Here is a 19,630-nt window from a genome sequence, read left to right as displayed (position 1 = left end):
TGTAAAAAAAGTCTGTCAATTAACAGCTTCTGGATTTTGTCATTTTTTGTTTATTTACATTTTGTTGAATTACATTACGGGATCTAGATTTCTGCTCTGTTGACTTTTGGTGATGAAAATTCTACACTACATCTTAACAAAGTGACTTTTATTGACATTGACAAAGCGTAAATAAACACAAAATGCAAAAAAAGAAAAAAAAATACAAATAAATAACTACATGCAATGAGTAATACGACATGAAGCAAAAACGTGCATCAAACACTTACAGTCAAAGTCAGAATTATTAGCCCTTCAGAATGTTTGGCCCCTTGTTTATTTCTTTCCCTAATTTCTGTTTAACGAAGAGATTTTTTTCAACACATTTCTAAACATAATAGTTTTAATAACTCATTACTAATAACTGATTTAGTTTATCTTTGTCACGATGACAGTAAATAATATTTGACTAGTTATTTTTCAAGACCCTTCTATACCGTTTAAAGTGATATTTAAAGGCTTAACTAGGTTAATTAGGTGAACTAGGCAGGTTAGGGTAATTAGGCAAGGTATTGTATAACGATGGTTTGCTCTGTAGACTATCGAAAAAAGAAATAGCTTAAAGGGTCTGATAATTTTGACCTTTTATTCTAGACAAAATAAGACTTTCTCCACAAGAAAAAAACATTATCAGACATACTGTGAAAATTTCCTTGCTCTGTTGAACTTAATTAGGGAAATATTAAAAATAAATAAATAATAAATATTACAGACATGTGCAGCAAATTTCATAATATACATGTTAAAATAACAAAAGATAAGGACCAATTGACATTGTGCCTCTTCAGAGTCTGCTAAATATATTTCTAATCCATTCTTCGTTTTGCATGCAAGCTATGAGATGAGCTCTAAAGCTCTATAATGCTGGTCTCATTTTCAAAATAAGAGTCCTGCATACATAGTATGTATAATTCAAGTTAATATAAAAATACAAATTGGGGGTAAAAATGATAATTTTTGTAATCTTATTAGAAAAAAAATATCAAATGCAGCCTTGGAGATGCATACTAATGATCCTGTGTGATTGTCAGAGTCCAGGGATTTAAATGAAAATGAGGAAACGATGATGTCACAGTACAGTATGTCATTCCATTTAACATTTACTATTCAGCTCTGCCTTGGTATATCTAGATATTCATTCTATGGCACCTTTAAGGTCTGAAAAGGTGGAATATTATATATTCGCCTTCAAATTATAATATTTTAACCTAAAATTCTGGACACATCATCAGCAGTTTTCAACAAACATTTGACTTAAAACGTATATTACTGGCAAATCCAGAGAACCAATCATGTTTTTTAAAGTGGTCTCTTAATTTTATTTTCTTTCCAAAGCTGCACATATACTTTGTTGTTTTCTGTTTTGTTTCTTTATAATGACTGTGTTTAACTATTTATTGAGGACAATAGTGACTTATGGGCGTTTTATGTTTGACATTAAACATGTTAGTTGCCTTTGTTAAAAATGATTCTTGAATCTAGTTTGTTCTTGTGTCACAATAAGATTTAGGTTTCCGAGTTTTACTGAATTTCTGTAAATGAAATTGCAATTTTTGTTATTTTTAATTAAAGAGTATTACAATGGCAACACAGTGGCTCAGTGGTAAGCACTGTCCCCTCACTCTGTGGGGAGTTTGCATGTTTTCCCCATGATTCACATGGATTTCCTCCAGGTACTCCGGTTTCAAAGTCCAAAGACATGCAGTACAGGTGAATTGGGTAAGCTAAAATTGTCCGTAGTGTATGTGCATGGATGTTTTGCAGTACTGGATTGCAGCTGGAAGGGCATTCGCTGTGTAAAACGTATGCTGGAGAAGTTGTTGGTTCATTCCGCTGTGGCGACCCCCGATTAATAAAGGGACTAAGCTGAAGGAAAATGAAATGATGATAATAATAATAATAATAATAATAATAATAATAATAATAATAATAATAATAATAATAATAATAATAATAAACCATGTCAATGATGGAAATTGTTTAGTCTTTCTCAAAATATGGCTGCAGTACACAATTTTTGGTGATTATTTTTATGATTTTATACTGTGATTCAGACTTTCAACAAGACAAAAACACTTTCAACTTTACTGTACTTGCCATTTTCAGTGAGGTTAAATATATAGAGCAAGAGTGGCAGACATACACTTACAAGTTAAGCAGAAAATAACATCAGAGCAGTATAGTGTGAGAGAAACCGATAAAACTGTCATCGAGCCTTGAGATCAAACAGGAGTCTCATCATGGGAGAATCTAATGGCAAAGCTAAATGTTTCCACTGTGCTAGGGGCTAGCAATTTTCTGAATAGCTGCACTCGCTCTTTCTTTTGCTGTTGTTGTTTTCCATGATGTGATGTGTAAAACCTTTCTGGCAAAAATAAACAAAACAATATTGTTGGTTGGTCTGCCCTCTGAGCGATCACATATTGAAGGATCGACCATATAGTTAAGGTGAATAGTAGTGGAAGTCTGAATCTTTATACGAGGCCAGATATTTATCTCCATTCATTTTTGGCATCATCAGGAATGCTGGTTTACCTCACAGGAAGGCTTTCACAAGAAACTTCTGGAAGGAATTTGTGGCGCTCTCATTTACTACTGGGACAAAGGAACAAACACTCTCTATTCCTGTCGCCTCTGTTACAGTCAGACGCACCGAGGCAGCCACTGACCGCATTGTTAGGTTCTGGGAAACACCCCGACAAAACCCAACAAATGGTTAAAAGTGAGCTAAAAATGGATCATTAAGATTTTCCAGGTATGATGGCATCACATACACTGAAAAACAGTGATTTATCTATTATGATTTATTATAAACTATTTAAATGGGCTGAATTTAAACACAAATTTAATTTAGCAACGTTCAACTTAATTTGTTTGTTTAAATTCAGCCCATATACACTGCAATCATTCACCATAAAATGTAGTAAAATACAATGAACCCTGGTTTTTTTATAGTATAATCCGATTTTATCATGATGGCTAATTACGCAACATTGTACATTTCTTTTTTAGCTGTATAGTAAGTTAAAGAACAGCCAGTTGTTTGAAATTTTCTTAATAAAACTCACTCGCTGCTTAGTAATTCATTCATTCATTTTCTTTTTGGCTTAATCCCTTTAATAATCAAGAGTGACCACAGCGTAATGAACCACTAACTTATCCAGCATATGTTTTCACATTGAATGCCCTTCCAGCCACAACCCAGCACTGGGAAACATCTATACACACACTTGCACTACGGCCATGTCTCTGGACTGTGAGGGAACCCAGAGCACCTGGAGAAAACCCACATGAACATGGGGAAAACATGCAAACTCTATGCCAACTGACCCAGCCGAGACCTGAAACAGTGACTTTCTTGCTGTGACGTGACAGTGCTACCCATTGCGTCACCGTGCCACACGCTTATTAATTAATAGACTAAATATAATAGTAATCCTAAAACAAACAAAATGCAATGGCATAACAATCTTGACCAAATTCACTCTTTTTGTGCATGGAACTTTTCATTATTTAAATGAAATAATATTGGCTAAATTATTTCACATAAAGGTTATATAGTTCATTTAAAGGGCCATAAACCCCCCCATGCTTCAGCAGGGTGTTTTCACACCTTTAGTTTGTAAAAAAAAAATAAAGTCAGAAACGTGAGTTAGGCTTTGCTTAGGTGGGAGAGTGTTGAGTGGCGAAAGAGGGAAGGGTTTGCATAAAAAGTGGAGTTTCAATTCGAGCATGTCCTGCTTTTCACAGAGGCAAAACAAACACAGACGCAGAGGAGAAATACAGTGACTACATTTACATGGACATCAGTGATCAAATGATTTGCCATATTATTATTTTGTCAACTTTAACTGCAGTTTGGCACTTTCACTCTCATACAGGAACATTTCTGAATTTCATTCATGCATGAACCCCCCCATCCAGCTGCGTTCTCATAGCAGAGAAATAAAAACTAAACCGTTGTTGCAGCACATTTATAAACGCAACACTGATGTCCCATGTCTCCAAACATTTCTTCTTCTTCCACTTGTTTTAATTACAGTTGGCAACACAACGTGCATGGCATCTCTTTGCTGTCTGAACACTGTAACAGGTAAAAACAGGTCTTCGAAGCTATATCATGCATAATAATGAAGTTACGCCGCATTCACAATAGAGCATGCTTTTTGGTTTGAACCAAGTCTTTTTCATGAATTAATGTTGAAAACTCAAAGACATCACATTTTACCCACCGGTACAGTCAGCCAGTCTTCACGCTGAAGTTTACACAAGGATCTCATGGTCGTGACGTAGCTTCAAAATTCCTTTTCAAACCAGAAAAAATGAATTTACTCGAAATAATGCAAAAACAACCAATTTTCACTTTTTTGTGAAATATATGTGTCCTGATAGTGTTTATAGCAACGTGGGACATATATATGACTGTAAACATCTCAAAAATGTCGTAGGGTTTCATGACCCTTTAAATATGTGTTTGAACAACAAACTGTGCTAATTGGGGGTTTATTAATAGACTGTTAAAAAAGAGAAATACAATAACAATGTGTCTCTATTTCTTCCATGTAAATTAGAAGACAAAATGTCCCAATTAGGGTCACTGATGATGACCAGGAGTGTTGCCAACTATTTTAAAAGAAAAAGTGCTAAACTCTGCCCCAAAAAGTTAAATGAAATTGATTAATTTGAAAAAATGAAACGAATGAATGAATTTATCCTGGGTTTGCACCAGCAGACATTTTAAAGACCATGGACCAAAAATATATATATTTTACTTTGAAACAGAACATATACAGTATGCTTATACAAATGCTGATTATTTTAGCAACAAATAACATCAATTGGGAGTTGATTCACAGACTCTGTCACCTACACTCTCAGAAATAAAGGTACGCAAGCTGTCACTGGGGTGCTACCTTTTCGAAAGATGCAAATTTGTACCTAAAAGGATCATTTTTATAAGTGTTCCTCTTAAATTTTTATGTACTACTATATACTTTTGAGGTACCAGTGTAGACCATTCAAGTACAAATGTATACCTTTTGAAAAGGTACCACCCCAGTGACAGCGCACGTACCTTTATTTCAGAGAGTGAACAGTACATCCTGGATGGTTTGTATTTTTGAGTGATAAAATATCTTTAATTCTTGGCCATAATCTACTTTTCCAAGTCCTTTGCTCTGACCTACCTACAGACGTTACAGCCATAATAGCAGACTGCTCTGAATGTCCAGACGCAATACAGACACTTCATTAGGAAATTATCTTACTGTTTAAAAAATAAGAAAGACACCATCTGTTTTAAGTGCATTTAATATGCAGGATGTCACATTTTCATCAAGCATTCATCCACGCTACACAACGATGATCTACACTGATAACCAGAGCAACACAAAACAACCCTTGGTGAGCATAGAAATCTCTTAAAAGCGTTTAAAATAAATACCAAGTCAGAACAACATCTTTAATCTACAGCAATATGAAGGTCTGAATGTGTTAGATTTGGTGTATAGCTGTTGCTTTCCGTTTCATTTTGCCTTCTTGTAAAGCAAATCTATTGAACTGAACAATGCTCACACTGTAAAAAAACTGAAAAGTTAATCAGTAGTAGATCATGTAAAGTCTAAAATAGAGAGAATTTAAATAATTACAAAATAAAAGTATTAAAGTTTGACTAATTTACAACGTACTGCTTAAGGTGAGGAAAGCTAAACCAAGGCAAAATTCACAAGCGGGAAAAATGCAAGCTCCCAACCATTCTTGTTCTTTGAGCCCCCAACAGAGGAACTAACTAGTATTTCTCATGTTCGCTAGTGAGTCTTTGGTTGTAAAATGGTCCCATTTCTGTTTTTCACTTTCAGTTTTTTACCACCGCAGCAACAATTTAGGCATTTATTTATATACAAAAGTCTCAAAAAACAATGTGCAAAAAAGAGAAATTATGCAAAACAGAAATTAGAAAAAGCACAAATAGTAAAATATATTATGAATATTTACAGATCACATAGTCAGTATAAGCTGAAAATCACAGTTTGTAAAATCATCTTTCATAGCTTGCCCTCTCTATGCATTTCTTTACTCCAGTCAGGGAAGGTGGAAGGGCTTGGAGGGTTAAAACTCAATATAATATCCATCCCGGCCTTCTCGCTTTAGAATTTAGTGCTGTTACTAAAGCTGTCTGACATGATAATGTTCTTGTAGAAGTTGTCCGAGCGCACGGAGCAATAGCCCTTTACCTTGTCCAGGACCTGGTGCACAGGAAGAATGGAGGAGGAAGGCTCTCCGTCAGAAGGGCTGCATTTGGGACTGCTCTGATTGGAGGAACTTTTACCTGCAAATATGTCACAATGCTTGAGTGAGGGACTAAATATGATACATAAAATTGAGTGTTGATGCCAAAGTATCCGTATAAGATAAATACAAATGAAATGATTTTCAAAAATGTTTGCTGTCTCAATAGAAAAAACACTAGAGTTTACAATTTATTTAACTTATGGTCACACACACACATAAAAAGGGTGAGTCGTTATTTGTCCATGCCATTCTGTTGGTTTCCCATGCCTTTTTGCAGTTTTTAGGCAAAACATTCCAATACACATGCACCTTCAGTCACCTTCTATAAGAGTATGCATTCATCTGAACAAGTTAAAGAGATCAGTTCACCCCAAAATATAAATCTGGTGTTAATTTACCCATCCTCACGCCATCCAAGACAAGATTTTTAGCTTTACACAGTCTCTCAAAGAGACTTGTATGTTACAAATTACCAAGGGTCAGAGTTTTCAATAAAGTTATTTTAATGTTCAACTGATTAATAAATACCTCCTAAATCTTGAATGGCGTAAAGGTAAAATAACAGCAAAGCTTTTCTATTTTTGGTCAACAATCGCTACAAGATCAAACATCATTAGTTCTTGCAAAAGCTCAAATGTTCCAGAAGACACACAGGAATAAACCTCATTGGTTCTCACTCATCAAGCAAGCATGCTTGAGCTTTTGTGACCAAGTATTAATGCAGGGTTTATGCAGGTTTCTTCAAATCCAATATGAGACTTTTAGGACACTTTTAAGACCATTATGAATGAAAATTTAGACTTATACAGAGCTAAATACTTTTCACAAGTTTTGAGATTTTTCACCCCCCATCCCCCCCCTGAATTATTAGCGCCCTGTTTATCCCCCTCCCCCCACCCCATTTCTGTTTAACAGAGAAAATATTTTTTTCAGCACATTTCTAAACATGACAGTTTTAATAACTCATTTCTAATAACTGATTTCTTTTATCTTTGCCATGATGACAGTAAATAATATTTGACTAGATATTTTTCAAGACACTTTAATACAGCTCAAAATGACATTTAAATGCTTAACTAGGTTAATTAGGGTAACTAGGCAGGTTAGGGTAATTAGGCAAATTATTGTATAATGACGGTTTGTTCTGTAGACTATCGAAAAAAAAAATGCTTAAAGGGGCTAATGAATTTTGTCCTTAAAATGGTGTTTAAAAAATTATAAACTGCATTTATTCTAGCCGAAATAAAACAAATAAGACTTCTCCAGAAGAAAAAATATAATCAGACATACTGTGAAAGTTTCCTGTCAAACATAATTTGGGAAATATTTAAAAAAGAAATAAATATTTGAAGACATTTTAAGACCCCGCGAACACTCTGAAATTATAAAAACATTTAGCTTATCATATGTGAATATAACACTAGAATAAATCTGTTCATCACTTTAAAAGGGTGGTCCAATGTGTATTTTTAAGACTTGGTTGTGTTCAAAAGAAGCAAAGCAATGTGTGCTCATGCTTCATTTGTGAAAAATCACATTATTTTGTCATATATCTTACTTTGATTATATACAGCTACTCCGCTAACATGAAATTGACTGTAATATTTCCTAGTTCCTTCAAAAGCCCGTCCTCAAGAGGCTCTGATTGGTCTGCTAGCATCTTGTGCTGTGATTTGGGGATCAGCTCCACGTCACCAGGAAGCATCTCTGTTATAACATTACAGCACATCTGGCCATGCCCTGTCACTGCACAGGGTGATTTTACGTAACCTGGTTTATGACGACATTAACCTGGATGTGATTTTTTGCAGTCCCCAAACTTCGTTTGCTGTAGGCTTTGCTAAGCTAACTCTCTAAAAGCCAATGTCTTCCTTTTCATTGAACTATGAGCGTTTTACATTCAGATATGTTGTTTATGTTTACACAGCTACATTACACATCAACTAAAGTTTCAAATATACTATTGTAGTGGACCACCCCTTTAAGTGATCATGTCTATTCTGAAACTAGATTACATTGCTTCATTCATATAGATTCGTTTAGATAGTCAAAGTTTTGGGTGAACAGACTTTCAACGGAAGGACAACAATCCCTCAGAATTTGCTAAAAATATCTTGATTTGTGTTCTGAAGAAGAACGGAGTTCACTGGGGTTAAGAAAGACATGAGGGTAAGGAAATTACCAGAGAACTTTCAGTTGTTCTGCCATATACAGTATTGCGTAAATACACATCAAATATAATAGGTAAATACAGATATGGCTACTGAGAATGCGCAAGTGATTTAAAGAAAAATCACACACATGAATACAGTTTCACCTTAAAAAGCTCAATTTAATACAATGTTAATAAATTACAATTATATACTTGATAAATGGTGGGTTGTTGTAACCCAACGTTGGATCAAATATAGACGAACCCAATGTTTGGGCTATTTTTCTTTTTACTCAGTGATACTCAGTGGTTGGGTTTGCCCATATTTGATCGGACGTTGTAATTGAACGATCCAGCATTTTTAAATTTTATGGTTCCAGCAAGTTTAAAATGTAATACATTCAACGGGGTCTAAAAGTACATAAATTAAATGATTAAATGTAAAGATCTGAATGGCTTAACCTGGTTTGAATTGCTTAAAAGTCACTGGCCTGAAAAACATAAATAACCATTTAACTGCCCTACCAAAAAAATAATGTAATTAGTTAACACACTCAATGTGTTATCATCTCTTCAAATGTCTCAATATCTTACAATGACAAACTATCAACCAGATGACCCCAAGTAATGAGCAGCACCAATTACACTATTAAAAATCTAATCTGAGAGTGTTTTAATCTGGGATGTTAGGTACATTATTAGTGTCAAACAGCATGTGCATATCATCCATCATCTGCATGGCCAGCATGTTGAGTGATCCTGATGCGACAATGAGGGTTTACTGTTTAAGGTTTTACATATTTTAGTGGCAGTCAGTACAAGCCGGGTATTTTTCCCAGTGGGAACAATAACACTGCCAAACAAAAAGAAAAAAAAAACAAAGGAGACAAACAACAGCCCGCCGTGCGGAAAATTAATGTTAAACAGAGTGCAAATGACATTCAGAACTCCTAAAAGACACTAAAGCTTATCAGTGTCCAGTCAAAAATATGTGGGAATCTAAACTATAAAGATTTTACAATTATTTAATCAGAATTGAGGTGTTTTTTTTTTGTATCCCACCACTGTGCTAGCAACAATATTATATGTCACATGTCCTAATTTCTGGGTCCAAACACTCTGTCAGATACCAAAAGTGAACAACAGATGGCACTGATATGTGATATGACTAAACAGTGGTCATAAACGTTTATTAGGAGAGTTTTCTCAACTCAAATGAACAGAGGTTTACGCCAGAAAACAATATTTCATCCCAGCAAGCATTTTTTGTGTGTCTAACAGAAGTTTAAACATAGATAACTTGGCTAAAACAAGACTGATTTTAGGCTGTCAGTGAAAAATCTAATAGATTAACAATTCACTGTAAAACCCACAAAGTTAAGGTAACTCCAATCATTTGGCGAAATCGATTGCAACATACCATTAAAGTTAAAAAAACTAATATTAATGAATACTGTGAACTTAATCTATTTGAGTAAACGAAGCCGTTTGAGCACAGTAAATACCAGTGAATGATGAGAACTCAAACCAACTAAGTACTGTAAAACCCAATGAGTTAAGGCAACTCAAACCGTTTGAAGAAACTGATTGAAACAAACCATTTGCGTTAAAAAAACTAATCTATATGAATACTGTAAACTTACTATATTTCCATTGAAGTAATGAGGTATTCAATGAACTCATTACCTTCAACACTGAGTTTAAAACTCTTTTCAAATGAGTAGAATTGTCTTTTAATAAATTTTGATTGAACTACACTCATTTCATTTGATAAAGTTGACTGTTGGGTTTTACAGTGTTGTTAAACTAGTCATCAAAAAGAAAGAAATGTATGACTACATACGTGAAGTCTCTTAGTCTTTCTATTTGATGACTAGTTTCATTTTGGACTATTGTTACAGTAAACATCTATCAGAATTTCACTCACAGCCCAAATTTAGCCTTGATTTAGCTAAGATGTCTCTGCTTAAATGTCTATTAAAAGAAAAAAAAATTGCTTGGTGGGATACATTAAAACTTATAGGGATCGTTAACCCAAAACAGAATTACTCACCATTATGTCGTTCATACCCTGAGATCTTCATTCATCTTTGGCACAGAATTAAGATATTTTGGATGAAAACCAAGAGCTCCCTTATCCCCAAGAGAGCAACAATCCTAACTTGTTCAAAGTCCAAGAAAGGTACTAAAAACATTTGCTGTATCCCAATTCTCAAACTATCTGTCCTAAATAGTATTCGGAAATACCATTTGTTATGTCCCAAAACATAGTATGTTGAAATAACTACAGTATGCCAAAGGATACCGGATGGTCTACTACTTCTGGTAGAAATTCCAAGTGCTTCCAAGAACTGTCTATCCTCCAACTGCTAAAACTTTCCACAACACATTGCACAGTGGACATGAATTCGATTAGAACAACAAATGTGGGTAAAATTGTTAACAAACTACGAAGATAGCAATCATGCGAGACTAATCGTCAAGAAAGGCTTTGGTACACTGCAAAAACTTATTTTCTTTCTTAGATTTTTGTCTTCTTTCTAGTACAAATATCTAAAAATCATTATATCAAGAAGCATTTTCTAGGCAAGCAAAACATATTGTCTTGTTTTCAGAAATAATTTTTTAGCTTCCCTATTTAAAAAAAAATAAAAATACCCTGCAAGATCTAAAAGAGATCAAGCCTCAGGCAGGTATGAAAAAGTAACTCAAAAGTACCTCAGTAGTAACGTAACAAATTGCTTGCCATACAAAGAAACTAAGTAACGCAACTGTAGTTACTTTTTTGGGGAGTAACTCAATATCGTAATGAATAACTAAGTAACGTTCCCCAACAATGGTTAACAAGGTAGCAGTATGTCCCAAAGCTTGCATATGCTTCACAAAAAATACTTAGGATGTGGTATAAGTAGGTGAATTGAGACACAGCAATTCTTTCAGCCATTTAATTATAATATTAAGACGCTACAAGAATACTTTTGTACGCACATAAAACAGAAATAACACCTTAATTCAACAATCTCTTCTCTTTAGTGTCAGTATAGGGAGCACATTTACAAGAGCGAGGTGCACTGATGTATTCTCCAGATGCCCGCACATGACTTCCTGTTTGAAACAAAGCATCGGAGCTAATATGTCAGCAGTGTGACATGCATAAAGAGAACTGCGCTCTGATGAAAACAAAGTAAATTATTGAATGAGGTCATTGCATTTGTCTTATGAGTGTACAAAAGTATTATTTTAACTTCATAATATTCTAATTGAACAACTTAAGGCATATACCAGTAGTTTGTTTTTAAGGATGTTATTCTGGTATTTTGTTGCAGTCTATGGAGCTCTTGGGTTTCCTATAAAATATCTTAATGTGTGTCCCAAAGACAAAAAAAAAAAAAAAGGTTTGAGGGGTTTGGGTGAGTAATTAACGATACAGTTTTTTATTTTTGAGTGAACTAACCCTTGAACAAGCAGATAGTTCTGACAATGATAACCAGCAACAGTGTGTTTTCTTGTTCTTGAATGTCACTCCACAGCTTGGATTCAATCCAACAGGCAACTATTCCATCACAACAGACACCTAATGAATTTTTGGGGGGGGGGCAAAAAAAGCATTCATATGTTAGGAGTTAGAATAGGTATTAAGCCTAGGGCCGCTGGATTGAATTCAGTCTCTCCCAACAGGGGAAGCTGATCACATGAATAGAGGAAAGCAGTGTAAACTCAAGCTGGCTTGTGTGGTTTTACCTCAGGAAGTCTCTCCATGGCATTATTGCAGGGTACTATCTATACCACAAACATAAATACAGACACACAGCACCACTGAGTCCAGGCGTACAGTCACACAACAAGTAACACAGTACAGCAAAGCACAAAGTAAGACAAGGCATGAAGGGCAATACCATTACTAAAAATAGGCAAGCATTACACATAAAAGCAATGTATGACTGAGAGCATGCTAATGAAAGCTTTCAAGCACTATTTCTGGTACCAAATAAAACTTTTAATCTTAAGCCTTTAGCGAGCAAGGTTTGGTACATATGACCAATGGAAAAAAGAAAATATGTAGTTCTCCATACACTCACCGGCCACTTTATTAGGTACACCTGTCTAACTGCTTGTTAATGCAAAATTCTAATCAGAAAATCACATTTTTTTACATTTACATTTAGTCATTTAGCAGACGCGTTTATCCAAAGCGACTTACAAATGAGGACAAGGAAGCAATTTACACAACTAAGAGAAACAATGAATAAGTGCTTGTAGGCAAGTTTCAGGTCTGTAAAGTCTAAGAGGGGAAGTATTAGTTTTTTTTTTGTTTTTTTTTGGGTACAGTTAGTGTGATATTCAGAGAGGCAATTGCAGATTAGGATGTGAAGTGGAGACTAAATAATTGAGTTTTTAGTCGTTTCTTGAAAATAGCGAGTGACTCTGCTGTTCTGATGCAGTTAGGGAGTTCATTCCACCAACTGGGCAGATTGAGCATGAGCGTTCGTGAAAGTGATTTCTTCCCTCTTTGGGATGGAACCACGAGGTGACATTCATTCACAGAACGCAAGTTTCTGGAGGGCACATAGATCTGCAGAAGTGAGAGCAGATAAGAAGGAGCAAGGCCAGAAGTCACTTTGTAGGCAAACATCAGAGCTTTGAATTTAATGCGAGCAGCAACTGGCAGCCAGTGCAAACGGACTAGCAGCGGAGTGACATGTGCTCGTTTAGGTTCATTGAAGACCACTCGTGCTGCTGCTTTCTGGAGCAGTTGAAGAGGCTTGACAGAGTTAGCTGGAAGCCCAGCTAGTAGAGAGTTGCAGTAATCCAGTTTGGAGAGAACAAGAGCTTGAACAAGGAGTTGAGCTGCATGTTCAGATAAGAAGGCACATGGCAGTAACTCAATGCATTTAGGCATGTAGACATGGTCAAGACATTCTGCTGCGGTTTAAACTGAGCATCAGAATAGGGAAGAACACTGTAACACTGGTGTGGGGGATATTTTCTTGGCACACTGTGGCTCCATTGCTACCAGTTGAGACCAGTCGTGTCAACATCACAGCCTACCTGAGTATTGTTGCTGCCATGTCCATCCATTTATGACCACAGTGTAAACCTCTTCTGTTGGCAACTTCCAGCATGACATTGTGCCATGTTGTAAAGCTAAATAATCTCAGTCTGGTTTCTTGTACATGACAATGTATTTACTGTACTTAAATGGCCTCCACAGTTACAAGATCACAATCCAATAGAGCGCCTTTGGGATGTGGTGGAACAGGAGATTCGCATCATGGATGTGCAGCCAACAAATCTGCAGCAACTGTGTAATGCTATTATGTCAATATAGACCAAAATCTCTGAGGAATATTTCCAGTACCTTGTTGAATCTATGCCATGAAGGATTAAGGCAGTTCTGAAAGCAAAAGAGGGTCCAACCTTGTACTAGTAAGGTGTACGTAAGAAAGTGACCAGTGAGTGTATATACTAATATGTACCAATTTAGGGTTGGTAAAACAAAAAGTTTAAAGAGAATAATCTGAATTAAAAGTTAAAACAGCAATATTTTGAAAGTAATTATATTAAAAATAACTTAATTCAGAATTAATAATAATACAATATTAGTTTTGTAATATTTCTCTACCTAAGGCACCATTTTCAATACACATTTCTTATTATTACTAACACTTGTAATAAAGTTCAATTATTGCTGAATAAACATTATTTAAATCCAAAAGGAATTAAAAATTAAACCAAACTTTGGAACAATTCTGTGCAAAAGATCCGTAAAACATGTATCACCTTTAGAACAAAATATGCAAATATTTAAATATTTAAAAGATTTTTTAAATCCATGATAGTACACACTATATATATATATATATATATATATATATATATATATATATATATATATATATATATATATATATATATATATATATATATATATATATATATATATATATATATATATATATAATCAATTATAAATTCAGTGTTGCCAGATTGGGAGGTTTCCAGCCTAATTGGGCTGTTTTGAATTTGATTGTGCGGGTAAAAAATTACCATTGGCGGGATGATAAAATTTGGGTGGTTGAAACATAAATTTCATATGCAACTTATTTAACAAAACCCAACTGTGTGCTCCTACTCCTTTCAGTTAGTAGTGACCAGTGCATTAAACTCGCAGCGGTTTGTCATGAAACTTTTTGCGATAATTTTTTCTCTCAAATGACAGCAAGAGCAATATCAAAGCATTGACTGATTGACAAGCAGCACCTAATAATGTTCAAAGGAATTTAAAACGCCAAATAAGATAAATTTATACCCCATTTCGAAAGTAAAACATACTCTAATAATAATCTACACAACATTAAGTTTAGTTTGTGGGTGAGAGGGGGGCAGTATTTCAATGTGATCCGCTTATGTTGTGGGCCTGTGACTGCTGCTGTTGATTGCTGTATGGTTAAAAATAATGACAGTTAAAGTAACTAGAGTAATTTAAATTTAAATCATTCAAAAATAAATAAATTAATAATATTTTGGGCATTTTTGGTGGTTTTTGGTGGGTTTTGGACAGCTTTTGGGCTAGAAAATGTTTGTTTTATCTGGCAAAACTATATAAATCAAACATTAGTGTGCGGTGTGCAAAATATTTCATTTTAAAGTATACAAAAGCATTCTCATTTTAAATTAATGATAACATTTGTTACTCTTTTTAAATTGACTAATTCATGCATCATAGGATTAATGAAAGCCGAATAATCTAACCCTAACAGTTCACATCATTACCTTTACGCTTACCTGCATTACTGTGCCTGGCAAATGGATTTAGTGTGGCTTTGGCTTTGGACGTCCAGTTGGCTGTAGTGGAGCCAAAGGAACTGGAGGAGAGGGACTTTCCCAGGTTATCAGAACTCACTTTCTTTGTATTATTAGTGGCAGTCTTGCTCCAGTCTGCAAAACATGGTTAAATGTTATCTATGACTACCAGCCAGCTTTCATCACACAGGTGTATCCCATGCATTAAGATACGGCACAAGAAAATCCAGGAATATTAGATAATATACAGCAATTCCATCATCGGGAATACAGGACAGATAACTTTGTAAAAGAGAAAGTTATGAGGTCCTGGCATTCAATAAAAAGCACTGCTGACAATTTTTCATTCCTGGTTTAATTGGATGTAAAAGTACAGCTAAGTCTCCTCTGGCCCTACATTTTAGTAACAGTAATTCTGTGATACTTAAGGCAAAAGAAAGTCTTCAAATCCAGGCTTTACTGAAACACATTCTGAGCGCAACTAAAGGTCTGAAGAATTCAGCACCTAAAACAATAAACATATGAGAAACAAAATCACTAAGAAAGGATGCAAGTTTAAAAATGATAATATTAAATGCATATACAATAAATGTCTTTGGGAAGATGACTGTAATTAAAAATTCAAAATAATAATGTTTATAATAATAATAATAATAATAATTATTATTATTATTATTATTATTATTATTATTATTATTATTATCATTATTATTATTATTATCTATGGACACACATTGGTCAATCTAAATGTTTTTTATAGTATAGTATAGTATTTTATTTTATTAATAATAATTATTATTTATTTTAAATGTTATTTCTGTCTAACAAATGTTAGTGTGGGAAAGTACAATCTAAAATTTTATAAGTTAATATTCTGTATTGTTTGCTGGGTTTTGTAATATAATAAAAAAAAGTTGAAAAAAAAGTATATACACAAATACAACATTGGAATTGAAATGTTCTGCATTCAAATAGCTAATTTGAACAGATCCATTTAAATAAAAGTCATCATGAAAAGTGCTTAATCTCTTTAAACAGCTCTGACATATGCTCATTAACAAAATTCAAGAAAAAAATAGTAATATAGAATACAATACAATCAGTTAAGACCAAATTAAAACCCAACAACAACTAGATTTACCTGAATTATCTGCCAAGCGTAACTTTCCACAGCACAAATATCTCCTCCATTGTTTCTGTACGTTTTCTTTCAGGGCACAGTGGAACACAAATATGAATAATCCTGTTGAAACAAACGAATAATACTTCTTAATTCTTAATGAACATAAACCCACAGGCTATTTTCAATGCTCGAATGTTACACCGCTAACAACTCTATCAGTCAATCCAAAGCGACCTCTAGTGGAAAAACACGTTTTTACCCTCTACAGTCATCACGCCGAAATAGCTCAGTTGGGAGAGCGTTAGACTGAAGATCTAAAGGTCCCTGGTTCGATCCCGGGTTTCGGCAAATTATTATTAAATGAGAAAGGAATAGCTGAATTTTGTTGTAGAAAGTTTGTAAACACACGAAAGCATGACATTTAAAAACTATGTATGTAATGTATGTTTAAAAATAGTTAAATTAACCAAAAATTAAATAGAAGTCAAAAACTCATGAAATCAACACGATAGATCTGTGTTTTTAACATGTTTTAGAACAGATTCACTCTTAAAAGTATGCATTTACTAACTTGTATTATGTTAAAAATGTAGGTACAGCTTTTATCTTGTGGTTACAATGAACTCATTGCAATTATTCAGTGTTAAAAACAAAGTAAACATTTAGTAACATTTAAAAAACTTCATTGTTTTATGTTTCAATCGCACTCCAATAAATAAATGAATGAATAAATAAATAAATAAATAAATAAATTTTATTAATAATATATATTATATAAATATGAATATATACTTAACTATTAAATGAAATAAAAAATAGAAAACATCAAGAGAAACTAAAAATATATACATTTTGATCATTTTAATTGAAATTTTGTAATTTGTAATTTTTTTACTCAATATTTAGCTTGAATTTTTGGATTGTTTATCTATTTCTAAATATGTTCAGTGACAAAAACATTGTTTTAATAAATATCTATTTTTAATGAATCTGTTTTGTTCAAATGCACCACAAATATTACTTTCATCTAGAAATGGATAACAAAAAATTTGTTTTCAAAATGGTGTGTACTGATTTATGATGAGCACTGTATGTATGTATGTATGTATGTATGTATGTATGTATGTATGTATGTATGCATGTGTGTATGTATGTGTGTATGCATGTATGCATGCATGTATGTTTTTAAAATGTTTTAGTATAGATTCACTTAATAGTATGCATTTACTAACCTGTATTATGTTAAAAATGTAGGTAAAGCTTTTATCTTGTGGTTACAATTGACAAACACTGTATTCAGTGCTAAAAACACAGTAAACATTTAGTAACGTTTAAAATACTTCATTAAATAATTAAAATAAAAAAGAGGATTTCAAAGTGCAATTCAAATGCACTACAAATATTTCACTGAGAAATGGATAACAAAAAACACCTTCACTGAGAAATAAATGAAATATATTTGTTTTCACTGTACTCATAAAGTGATTCTATGGTGTCTTTTCATTAACAAGAAGTATAGTATAAAGACGGTGTACCAACCCTGCAGTGAGTTGAAAATTGTGAAGAGGTACATGAAGGCCAGACTGACTGGACCCCAGGCGAAAAACGCAAAGCCCCAGGTCATACCCAACAGGAACGTCAGGCTGACCACGCTGCGCAGGTTACGCAAGATATCCTCTCGCAGTGTCCGGTTGCTGCGCTTGCCGTTACGTCCACAGATTTGGATCATTACCACAATGAACATGGCAACATTCATCAGGAAGATTATGGAGAAGTAGGCCACACACGTCACGTAGAACACCACTGGGTTGAGAATCCAGCAACTGCAGAAATAAAGACCAGAAATACCAACAGAATGAGAATAATGCAGTAAAACATAATTAAAAACATAAAGGAAATTCAGAATTGAAAATACTACACATTTGTTGCAATAACAAAGTAATTGACTGTGAAATAAAAAAATAGCTTGACCTTTTGACATAAGAGTACATGGAAACACTTTAATTTAAGTCACAATTCATGTTATTAACTACTGTTTTATTACCTGCCTATTATAAAGATTTAACTTGTTGTGTTTTTATCTTTTGGTGGTGCTGGGCCACCCACTAGATGGCGCACTTGTTTGGAGAGTTGTAGTGCTTTACAACCGAGTCGCGTTGTTGGTGATGATGAGTACATCATAAAAGGATCACTCTTTTGTTCCATGGGAGAGCTTGCTTCTTAGGCTGCTTGATCGGTCTTCCTCCATCAGCAGACCTTTTAGTTTTTTGAAAGATTATTTATTTTAAATTTGTTAATTATTTTTTTGTGGTTCCTGAGCATTTCATCTAATGGTGGTAAGCCTTGCATGTTGTAATAAAAAAAAAAAAAATCCGCTACACTGAAAAGCAGCATGGAATCACTTCACTCCAGACACAAACATAAGCCACATTTACAACATTTTTTATCCTGATTTATTCATATCAATATTTCATAGATTGTATAAAAAAGAGGGATTGCATTTACTTTATGTTTAAAATCTTTTGTAACATTGCTTTAGATCAGGATTTTTTCAAATACTGTACGTCTGTCCATTAGGATGGACAATGGGTTCAAGATATTTTACTGAAATTAAAACTCCAGTAATTAACATTTTTAAGATAAAAAAGACTATATTGATGTACTAGTTCATCGCTGAAACAATTTCATATGCAGAATATACAGATCTTGAAGTTCTTGAGCATATAGCAGATGGAAATATCCCAGATGTGGAAGATGCAATTTTTTATAAACAAGATGCAATCTATACAACGAAAACCTCAAATTAAAGTAAAATATCATAATGTTAACTTTTGTGGTTTTGGTGGGAAATCATCTATGCTTTTTTTTTGTATTTTGTCCCCTTCAGACGCTGCATCCATTACAATGGACATCACATGACATCCCATTTTTCTGAAATTTAGAACATAATTCAGGTCTGAAGGGGTTAAGTTGGTATAATATTCGGGAAGTATAACTGTTCTGACCTGATGTACATTGAAATGGACAAAAATATATATTTACTTAAAGCATACATACTTAGAGTGCTTTCACACTAGCACTTTTGGTCCGGACCTGGGTTCGCTTGACGTCAGAGTATGGTACTTTAGCTAGTATGCAATTGTACAAAATATTAAAAGCAACCCGCCGACTGTACAACCAAATATCTTTTTCATAGCGTGTGTCTGTGTATCACGTACTGT

At 34.0% G+C, this 19,630-nt stretch overlaps 1 protein-coding gene, 1 long non-coding RNA gene and 1 other non-coding gene across 50 annotated transcripts in view; 1 reads left to right on the top strand and 2 right to left on the bottom strand.

The window, feature by feature from the left end:
• Nucleotides 1-3,820: 3,820 nt before the first annotated feature.
• LOC141379390 (uncharacterized) lies at nt 3,821-4,343 on the bottom strand. Its single transcript, XR_012395984.1, has 2 exons — nt 4,272-4,343; nt 3,821-4,123 (listed from the first exon to the last, which is right to left on the bottom strand). It is a non-coding gene; the product is annotated as an uncharacterized lncRNA (long non-coding RNA).
• Nucleotides 4,344-5,257: 914 nt separating this feature from the next.
• The window catches only part of adgrg6 (adhesion G protein-coupled receptor G6), an 87,353-nt gene continuing 72,980 nt past the window's right edge, over nt 5,258-19,630 (bottom strand). For 26 of the 48 annotated variants that reach the window (XM_068215490.1, XM_073932786.1, XM_073932783.1 and 23 more), the window contains 4 exons: nt 17,949-18,232; nt 16,428-16,529; nt 15,269-15,421; nt 5,334-6,367 (listed from right to left, as the gene is read on the bottom strand). In XM_068215490.1, coding sequence (XP_068071591.1) covers nt 6,186-6,367; nt 15,269-15,421; nt 16,428-16,529; nt 17,949-18,232 — 721 coding nt within the window. In that variant the 3' untranslated portion in view covers nt 5,334-6,185. 48 annotated transcript variants of the gene reach the window in all.
• trnaf-gaa (transfer RNA phenylalanine (anticodon GAA)) lies at nt 16,685-16,757 on the top strand. The gene has a single exon. It is a non-coding gene; the product is annotated as a tRNA-Phe (tRNA).

The sequence above is a fragment of the Danio rerio genome, chromosome 20 (assembly GCF_049306965.1).
Source record: "Danio rerio strain Tuebingen ecotype United States chromosome 20, GRCz12tu, whole genome shotgun sequence".
Classification (NCBI taxonomy): Eukaryota; Metazoa; Chordata; class Actinopteri; order Cypriniformes; family Danionidae; genus Danio; species Danio rerio.
The sequence above is the reverse complement of the archived record's forward strand: the minus strand, read 5'-3'. Positions and strand labels throughout refer to the sequence as shown.